General features: G+C 39.7%; 1 protein-coding gene across 2 annotated transcripts; it reads right to left on the bottom strand.

Annotated features, from left to right (window-relative positions):
* Window positions 1–2,153: 2,153 nt before the first annotated feature.
* On the bottom strand, window positions 2,154–8,547 carry LOC120106499 (putative membrane protein At3g27390). 2 transcript variants are annotated; one of them, XR_005508641.3, is made up of 11 exons: window positions 8,100–8,547; window positions 7,871–7,979; window positions 7,520–7,712; window positions 7,211–7,341; window positions 6,218–6,506; window positions 5,972–6,078; window positions 5,361–5,502; window positions 5,096–5,288; window positions 4,757–5,000; window positions 3,254–3,416; window positions 2,154–2,418 (listed from the first exon to the last, which is right to left on the bottom strand). XR_005508641.3 is itself a non-coding variant. In XM_039119427.3 (11 exons), exons 1-10 carry the CDS (start codon window positions 8,191–8,193, stop codon window positions 3,311–3,313), a joined length of 1,608 nt encoding a protein of 535 aa, XP_038975355.1. In that variant the 5' UTR covers window positions 8,194–8,547; the 3' UTR covers window positions 2,154–2,418; window positions 3,307–3,310. The 2 variants fall into 2 exon arrangements, 1 of the variants encoding a protein (XP_038975355.1); XM_039119427.3 differs by having other exon boundaries at window positions 3,307–3,416.
* Between the last annotated feature and the right edge of the window lie 1,820 nt (window positions 8,548–10,367).

The following is a 10,367-nucleotide window of genomic DNA, read 5'->3' on the forward strand; positions in this document are numbered from 1 at the left end:
ATCTTCTTTTAAGAGTGGCTAAAAGTATTCTTCTTTGATTTCTTCAATTTATCACTTAAATTAGGTCAAGCCTCCCAGCGATTGTGCTCGTTAGAGAATCATCGAGTTAAGCTAGGTTATTGTATCTTAAGGACAAGACCGCCGCAAATCCGTACATAGTAGGTGAATCACGTTCTTAGAGCAGTGTTGATCATGTTGGCGGAGGCCGGTGTGGGCCAAGTCAGTAAGTCTCGCCCACGGTGGAGGCTAGTGTGGGCCGAGTCGCAATCGAACGCCGAGGGGCACTTGGAATAATCGGTTTAAAGACTATGGTTAAGCCTTCACTATCACTTGCGGGTTTTAGTGAGATGGCAGCGCCTACGATCCTAACAGTGGTATCAAAGCCAGCGGCACCTGCAGGTTTTAGTGAGATGGCAACGCCTACGGTCCTAACAGATCACACACCTCGATTCTGACAACATTTTTTCAATCTTCTAAATTTATTTTAGTAAATTATTTTTTATAGCACTATCCTATAATAACAATATAGCCATTTTTAGGCTTTATTCTCCAACGGAGGCAACGATTTTTGACTCGTCCCATGGCTTCATCGGGAGTTTGAAGGAAATACAGGGCGATGCTTCGGAGAGACGAGAGGAGCCAGTGAGGAACTATGGAGCGATTTTCCACTACAGATTTGATCTGGCAGGGACTCTTATCGGCAAGACTCGACCCTCCTTAAACAATCTTTCGAATTCGTGTGACAGGATTGACGTGGCAGAAGGGAAGGGCGGTCCCGGATGATTTCTTTGGGTGGAGCACCGGAAAATTTTCGCTCATCTTGTCGTATGACAAGTGGCTAGGAAGACGGTGGACACATGCCAAATCCTGGATGATTTTGAAGATCGGTGAAAGGATAAAAGGAGGGTTCGCCAGACAAAGTCAACCGTCAAAGGCTGAGGCCACGAGCAAAGCCACAGGGGCTCTCGATGGAGAGTTCGAGGGACACGGCTCCCATGAGTCGTTTCTCATAAAGCCATTCTTTAATTCTTTTCAAACTCTGGTGAATCTTACAACCGGGGTTTGTTCAAGTCACCCCAATGGAAGGACAGATAATATTATAAATATAAAAATGGAATTTGTATGTAAATAGGAAAGATCGAATATGAGTATCTGAAATATCCTATAATTATGTCATAAAATATCCAGCTTAAGCGATCATATGTCTATTGTTAAGCTCCTCCCGGCTCATATTAATTTTTGCTTGAACTGATCTGACTGATTGGTGCCTTAACCCCATCCAAATCCAATCCGAGATTTGTTCAGTATCAGAATTTTAGCTTGGGGGTTTTAATGGTTGGAATCATCCTCTATCTGGATCAGGTCTGAGATGCAGATTTTTTTTATTTGGGTTCAGCTCGAGCTGGCCGTCAACCTGAGAAACTCTTTTTGTATGAAAAAAATATGAACTAGATGAGTGAACTCCAATCCTATCAAATCAAAGCTTTGTATATCACCACAAGGATTTTTCTCTGCAGATGCTATCGGAGTACCAAAGTGCCCTTAGAGGTTACAACAACGTATCCTTCAGATTGCCTGTCACCGAATTTGTCTTCTCTGAATGTAAATGCAGATGACGTAAGGATGACAAAAAAGATTAAGCAACACCAACCGTTACATTTTTGTGTTCCTTAAAAGCTGAACCATTCAGCAGCCCCCCAAAGCCAAATCTTAAGGGAGCAGGGCGATCGTCACAACAAAACTAGGGGAGAGATAAGAAACATTGTGTGTAGAAGGGCGAAATTGGCTGAACCGAACCGGTAATTTTGTGAAAGCAATTGAAAAGAAAAGTATAGAATGCCATTGTATCCGGCGGACGGTTATATTCTCATCTAATTTTCATATTTGGCCCGTGAGTTACATGCACAGCTAATTTTTCCCAGATGAACTTTGAATGTTAAAACTCTTTGCAAGAGAAGATAAATGTTGAGCGCAACAGATGATTATCGCGTATCCGAAGAAAAATTAAAACAAGAAGCACTTTTCTCCCATCTCCTGCTTACATCTATTTCTAGGAATCAACTTCTACGTACCATATCAGTACAATCTCTAAGAGGTGAAAATTTATGGGAGCGTTGAGCTCGAGTAACCCTCAAAATGGCTAAAAGCATCCCTATCAAACCACTTTCATCTCAAGATTCATAACATCAAGAATATGGAATTTCACAATCCGACATACATACAAGTTCTGAAAGACATCGAGGTTCTACAGAAAAACAGCTGGAACTGGAAATAATTAGACTGGAGGACATCTTCGATAATCCTTACAAACTGGAGAATTCTTACAATGAAAACATTCATGAATTACAAGAACTACTAGAACAACCATCCAGGTAACATCAGCATGCCCCAGTTGCAATTCTCACCATACATCTTCACCTGCAAGATACATAGGTTTTTCACAGTTCATCATTTCAATGCTGAATCCATATTACATCTCCAAACTAACATGAGATGCCTAGAAAAGAACAGTGAATAAAACAAATAAAAGGGAGGATAAATCTCTAGTAACATGAATTGGAACCACATAATGTAACTGCAATTGTGGCATTAGGCACTCCCCAATATGATATATAGAAAAAATCAGCCCCTATCAACTTGGCTCATATAAACCAATAAATCGAGAGATATCAGCCAATACAATATTACATATATCGACTGATTTTCCAATCACTTTTTTACCTCCTTGAATATATTTTTTTTAATTAATATATTTCAAATTGATGCCTAAAGATAGTTGCTAATCTTGGATTTGCCTTATTGACAAAGATTTCAGTGTCTTGGTTCTAAAATATCAGCCAAAATCTCTTAAAAAAACAGGTTTTTTCAACATACTTCCAACCTTCCATCTCAGCTGAGATAAACTGAGATCTTGGTTCATCAGCCACGATCAATCACCGAAATGACCAATATCTCAGCTCTCAAACCTTGAGTCATGCATTCTGTTTGGCATAAATACCCAAAATTCCCTACTTTTCACTGTTCAATCCACAGAAATAAAGATAAGAACAACACTACAAAATAAAAGGATGACGATAGCACTATTAATCAAACTGACAAATTACATTCATGAACCAAATGGGCATATACTTCAAGGTGTCGTTATGTTGATGAAGGAAGAACAAAAGAAAATGGGACGTGGAAATTTCATAAGAATGTAAATTATCAAGAACTAGATGAACAGTAAATCTACAATGGGATACAAGCAAGCTACCTCAACTATTCTGTCAATAGGTGATAGTTATAAAGCTTGCCCTATGCCATTACCATTTTACTTTGATCTCTGCCTGGCTTCTTGCAATAGTGCCTTCACAACTTGCTCAAACCGTCGCCGGAAGGTTGGCATCCTTGAAAGGGTCAGGCTGAAGCCTTGCAATCTGTTGCAGACAGACTTGTTAGATACTGAAGCAGGTTTTCATATACAAGGGTGGGCGAGTGAGAGAGAGAGAGAGAGAGAGAGAGAGAGAGAGTCCAATCAGGCAATCAGAAGTGCATCACCTCTCTTCTGCTTAGTTATATTCAATTAACAAAGTGCTTCTCTATTGGTTTCTGTTTAAGATCATTACCTAGTTGCAGACCTTATCCAACATCAATGCTGGAAGAAAATCTACGATATGCTTATGTGCTATTAGCACGCATAAGCACAGGCCCAGTTAATTTTATAGTTTTTGTTCGGAGATAGCCATAAGTCTTTGTATCAAACCTTGTCATCCACTCCCTTCATCTGTCTTTTTTCCAGTTCTTGGCAAAGCTATACGTGTTGCTTTCGGTTTCATACGTTTGACTAACAAGATAGGTCTCTCAACCTGCCAATTAGCCCTTGCAGGCTTCATGGCAAACAAGAACCTTCTCAATTTAGAGTTTTGCTTCATGGCAAAACCTATCTAATGATAATACACTGCTATTAGTGTGAGCAGTTTGTGATAATAAAAAATACATGCATGAACTCTAAAATCCATTGAGAGAATCTAAGACTCCTAAACTAACAAAGCAACAATAAAAGCTTTACAGAATTTAAATATATATGATGACCAAGTGCATTGCTATTGTTCATGATGAAATACTAATGATAAATTCTTATCTAAGTCCATATTTCCTAATTTACTAGGCCATGAATAAATCATTTGTAGTACTACTGGGGCCGCATGCAATCAAGAAGCAATTCTCTAGGAATTCCCTGAACTTGGAAAGCAACTAGAGATAGGAGAGTAGGCATTAAATTATTGGGAGAAAAACATGGGCTTCATAAGGTGAGGTGTAGGACAAGGAGATGCATCTCAAATCCAAATGAACAATATATAATCCAAGGATCATGATGACAATCATGAATCAGTGATTCGTAGACCACCAAGAAATAATTTGGGTACTCAGGTACTCCTTTGGTGATCTGAAGTGTGATACCTTTGTACCTTGGTTAGAAACATAGTGAGCAGCAGATTTCTGCTCCCTGAGATGAGATTCCTCAAACTAAATATCCCTACAATCTAATTTATGTTTTTCTCTGAAAGTGTAATTAAGAAGTCTTTTTAGTGGAGACTCTGTTATTTCAACAGTGCTGATTTCACAATTTCAGCAACCATTTTGAGTGAGCATTGAGTTCTTTCTGGTGCAAAGCATGACACTGCAGCCCCATAGTTCAAATGTTATATTTTTCATTTGGGATCAGTTCAATATTAATGGAAACGTAAATTCAGGTAAAAAGACGACATTGTGGTACCTTCTACTTAGACCCTCCAGCTGAGCTCGTTTAACCTCGTCAGCTGGTGGAACCCCACCATTTTGCCATGCAGCTAACCTCCGAGCATCACCACAATAAAGAGCCAACTTGCAAAGGTGTGCCTCTTCTGTTGGTTGTAGATCTGCAGCTTTAATCTGCTCTTTCAGAAGAAGCATGGGCTCAAAAAGCCAGTCGAAAATTCTTCCCTCTGGCCTATTAATATTTGTCAGTTCAACATTGTCACCTGATAGCAACAAGTATAAGAAAGTTATTTCAAATTGAGCATCTGATCCTCTTTGCAGTATGCTTCATGTAATGCATAACAAATAAGGTTCATACGCATGACAAAACCAGCAGAACCACTCTTAATGGAACGGAGAAAACACTGCAGAAATACATAGGAAGGAAGCCCTATGTTAACTATCTTGTTCTTTGAATTTTGCCAGGCCTCCAGATCTGATACCCAGATGGCACCTGCTCCAACGAGCTCCTTCCCCAGATCATCACATGCCTTGAAAAAGTTGTCCCATACCTGAGTATGTGAACCACAAGTTAGCAATGATATGCAAGCAGTGAGATGAAGGGGCAATTTTGAGCTTCTCACCACTACTGCTTTTAGCTCCTGCATTTTCATTGAAGCTGTCTTTATCAGTGGGTGTTTTAAAGGAGTAAAATCAGACTGCTCAGGAACATGCTTTATTGGAAGTGATGGCGACTGGGAAAGAACTGTCTTCCGATACTTGGGTCTGGCTGTCCACATACACAAATGCTTTAAAAGCTGTACAGTAAGTAAAAATGTCATTTGAACACAAAAATCATATATTGCTAGTTTCACTAAGAACTACTGCTGCAATCGATGTCCTAAAAGTTATATCTAGGAGCACCCCAGATATGTCCCTCCTAATGGGGATGTGCTGCTTCATCCAGTTGCTAGATCCTAGAGGTCCATGTATATTGTGTTCATACCAACAACCAATCCAATATTATTGCAACATAACAAGCAAATCTGGTGATAAAATGGCAGCATACGACAAGATATTTATATATTTTGAGAAGGAATATTTGTGGATGAAAGTGTCTTGCAAGCACTATATAAAAGAAATTGCAGGCACAATGTCAGTTTTGTTTTCAGAAAGAGATGCTGATGTAAATATAGCCACTGCAAAAGCATAATACGGAAGTATTTACCGGAAAATCACAAGGGATCGAATATACCTTGGAAAGCAAGTTCCTTCTCTCATGGAGAGAAAATCATTAGTGAATTCATCAAATGTTGATATCACAGATATGGTATACAGTAGGCCACTCATTGTAGAATCTTCCTAAGGGAAAGAATGTTAACAATGATTACAATTAGCTCCAGAAAAATAATAAATAAGTAAAGGATGATGCCCATTTATGTGTACTTGATATGATATTTCAGATAAGAAAGCTGCACAACTTTGTTGATTTAACTTATACCTGGTATGCGACAGCAGCAGCATAGCATCCAAGACTAAAGCTTGAAAGAATCCCTGCTAAAGCAGTCAATTCAACTGCTATAGGCCATAACAAAATTAAAAGTCCGGCAAAGGGAACACAAACACTTTCCAGAAATGGACCTGAGCGTCCAATAAGATCTCGGATCAACTGCCTCCATCCTTTGTACAGCATGACAGGAACTTTGTAAAGCACTATGAGGCTAAGCATGGGCACATCAATAAGAAGACCCACGATCCCTGCCAATAGGCATCCTGGTACCAGTGATAACCTACATGTCAACAAAAAATTGTAATCTATTATGCAAATGACCAACTAGTATGTGAACTACAAATATTCATTCAAAGACCATTAATGGGTGTCCTGCATGTATGTGTTTAAAGGACAAATTCGAGGACAAGATTCATAAAGCAGCAAAGAAATAACCTTCGGAGAACATGCGCAGATATGTTACATATATACATATAAGCACCAGAGGTTATTCTTTGCTGCTGTCTGTATAAGCACCCTTGTATGGCTTAGGTTCATTAAGATTCCTAAAAATTTGATTAAAGAAAGTACATATACTAAATTTTAGGAAAACTTAAAGTATTTTCCACAAATGACTGATGCTAGATCACAACAGAAATATTAAAACATCAGGACATGCTGCGCTATCGATCTTCATCAGAACTGTCTTGTCTACAATACCTCCTCTAACCATAAGCCATTTTCTGGATTAATCCAGAAAACCCTCTGCAGCTAAATTAAAATGTAAAGATGCATGCAATTTGAGTCATATGTAAAGCGCTAACAGAAAAGGCAGGAGATAACTTGTATGGTGAAAAGAGAGAACATTTTGAAAGATTGAGCATTCCACACCGCATTCCTTACATGCTTCTGGGAATCAGACGAATCGCGTGGAGCATTTACGTCGGCTTGTTTAGCAAATGCAAAGCAATACCTGCATCGGTCTAGGCGAAAGAGGAAAAGTACCTCATGTTCATGATCGTCTCGCCCCTCGCCTCGAGTAACCCATCCATGACAGAGAAGTAAGAGTGGAAGCAAATGTCCTTGAAATCACGCACAATGGTACACCCTCCTTTGATCGAGTCCCAGGTACCGTCCTATAAGAGCAAGCCATCCATCCAACTATAACCCTCATCTCATGCAAACCTAACAGATTCTCCGGGAGTTCTTTTTTCAAAAAAAAAAAAAATCGTTTTCTTTTCTTTTCTTTTCATTTGGAAAGAGTATCAAAGAGAAGAAAGAGAATTTTGTGATAAAGGATTCATGAGTTCGCACCGTCAAACAGCTAACCAACTTATTGTCGACTCCTTCTCTGACGGCCTCAAAAGTTGCCATCAGCGGCAAGCCCACGCCAAATCCTATTCCCGTCAGGAGAGTCCCAATCGCCGAGGAGATGGGCCACAGCACGATGGGAATCGGCATTAACAGCAGTATAAGAGCCTTCAGCACCGATCCGAATTTCTTCGTTCTGCCATCCCAGAGTCCAAGGTCTCAAATCACTCACCCCGCAAGCACACATCCGATATATATTGAAGTAATCAAAGCGATTTTGATGCGCAGAAAAAGGGACCCCCAAAAAAAAAAAAACCCGAAGGTGGGGAGGGATTTCAAGCAGAGGAGACAAACCTCAGGATACAGTAACAGGTCCAGACGACGTGACAAGGGTACAGCCCGATGATTAAGGCAGCGTTCCCGACCACCACGGTGATGAATACAATCGGCGCGATGACAGCCGCTGAAAGGAGGATACAGAATGAAACGTTACTCGCTCGGGAAAAAAAAAAAGATGGGGGTAATGGCCGGAAGGATCTTGGGGGAGGGGGGGAAGGAGGGAGAGGGAGGGGGAATCAATTACCTTTAAGGATCCCAAGGATGAAGAGGAGCACGAAGACGAGAACAAATGCTAGCAGATGACCGAGACGTGACAGAACTCCCTCCGAAACGTCCATCGCCGCTCCCCCTATTGTCGAATCGCCGCCGGCTCCGGGTCTCAGATCTCGGCTCAGTATCCGGTTTTCTAGTCCACTCCGTGCTGAGATAACAAAGGCGACGAGATCTGGATGAAGACAAGAGTTGGGTGTTTTTTTCTTCTTTTTTTTTCCCGGTGGGCTTTCAGCTCCACGAATGACGATATATGCCTCTTATCTATCTTAATTAAATATATTAATTAAAGTAGGGGAAGGCAGCGAGGACGAACGGGGAGCACATGGGAGTGAAGGGGGAAGAGGAGCATGGTGCTGGGCTGGCTGAAAGAGGAGCACAGTGTTCGGTCTTTTTTTTTTTTAATGGCTTGTTTGATTTGCAGGAAGTTTTTTTTTTTGAAAATAAATTTTTAGAAAAAAAAAATGCTTAAAAAAATATTTTTGATATATTTAATTCATCATAAGAAAGTAATTAATTTCAAAGTGTTTATGTTTGGTTAATCATCCATGAGAAAGTTATGTATAATTTTTATTATTTTTTTAATAAAAATTAGGTCTTTAATGCATCTTTAATGCTGAAGAAATTTTTTGGAAAAAAATAAAAATGGGATGATTCCGGCCTAATGAAAAAGTAACTTTTCCATCTTTTTCATTGAAAAGACTTTTTTATGAGACATGGAAATCATATTTTCTTGGGAATACAATTTTTTCGTTTTTTTTTTTTTAAACTTCAACCAAATAAGACGCATCTCATTACTTTTTCATTGATCGTACTTTTCTTCCTTCTTCTTATTCCGCGAACCAAACGAGTTCTTAATATTTCTCTTCTTTACTTTTATTAATTAAGAACCTCTTGGAGGCTGAGGAAGACGGGCACCGTGTTCGGTCATTTCACTTGCTTTTTAATATTTCTTTTTTTAATTAATTAATAACCTCTTGCAGTCCCCTCTCCGTTTGTTTTCCTCGATAAAAAAACAAGAGCGGGAGAGAATTTAGAAACCCGCCCATCAGAAAAGAAAAACGTGGGATAAGAACAACCGCAGGCGCATTGGTTACAGATAACTATAGATTAAGTAATAATTATCTTATTTAAGCCTCATGATTCAAATCTCCAAACTAATCTAACTAAAATGCCAATAACCGAAAAAATCATCGAAAAATCTAAAACAAAAGTTTAGGCATGTTGGCACAGGCTGGGAGGAATTTCCTTGCCTTGTAATGAGCAAGAATCGACTGACCTTGCTATCTACGAGACCAAACCAAATTAGAAGCAAGCAAGGCTTTCTTTTCTTGTAGTTGGGGAAAGAATCCCGGGGTTGATGCTGAACCAATTCTTCCATTCCAGAGCCCAGAGGAAGAAGAAATAACATTCCATACTGCGAGGCATCGCTGATAACATCGCCTGTTGTACAGTTGCTTTAGCCTAGGAGCCAACCTAGCTAAGGCAATATCCCAAAGTAGGGGCAGCTAACTGTGTAGATAGATGCTCTTTCCTCTTGCGGGAAAGCTATTCCTTGAGTTGAGATACTACTGCATAGATTAGATGGTTAGCTTAGTAGATGCTTTCTTGTAGCTCTACCATTTAAAAAGCACTTCTCTTGCATTCTTGAGTTAGTTTTTTGTCTTGTAGCTACTACCGATATGCTATGCAAGTGGTAGAAGTGATGCTATTAATTCAGTGCTAAGCACTCAGCGCGCTCAGGGCTTGGAAGACTCTTCGCTAGCGAGGCAGCTATTACAGAGGATCTCTCTAATCCCGTGCGATCAAGCCTCTGGATCTGAAAAATAGAAAAAATAAAATAATGAGCTACACTAGCCTAGTAAGCAACAAAATACCCCAAAGTGAGATCAAAATACTTGATAATGTCTGGAATAAATCATAAATAACATCGTTTTACTGTTTTCAAAACTTATTATTATTTTTCCAAAAAGTCTGAAACCAGAATCTCAATATAAGGCTACGGCCACGTAACCCAGTGGCATGGGTTGCACAGAGTGCCAGAAACCACTATTGTTAGTCACCGGTGGCAACAGTGTCCAGAAACCACTATTCTAATCACCGGTGGCGCGGTGTTGAAACTGGTTCCTCACATATTACAAGTTGACAGGTCCAACGTATAATCTCCATTGGCGAGGCCAGAACAGAACAGGTCATAGCCATGCTGTAAATGCATATATATAAAAATAAATTCCATAAACTA

Source organism: Phoenix dactylifera, chromosome 15 (assembly GCF_051530095.1).
Source record: "Phoenix dactylifera cultivar Ajwa chromosome 15, Ajwa_hap1_PhDact_Kaust_v1.1, whole genome shotgun sequence".
NCBI lineage: Eukaryota > Viridiplantae > Streptophyta > Magnoliopsida > Arecales > Arecaceae > Phoenix > Phoenix dactylifera.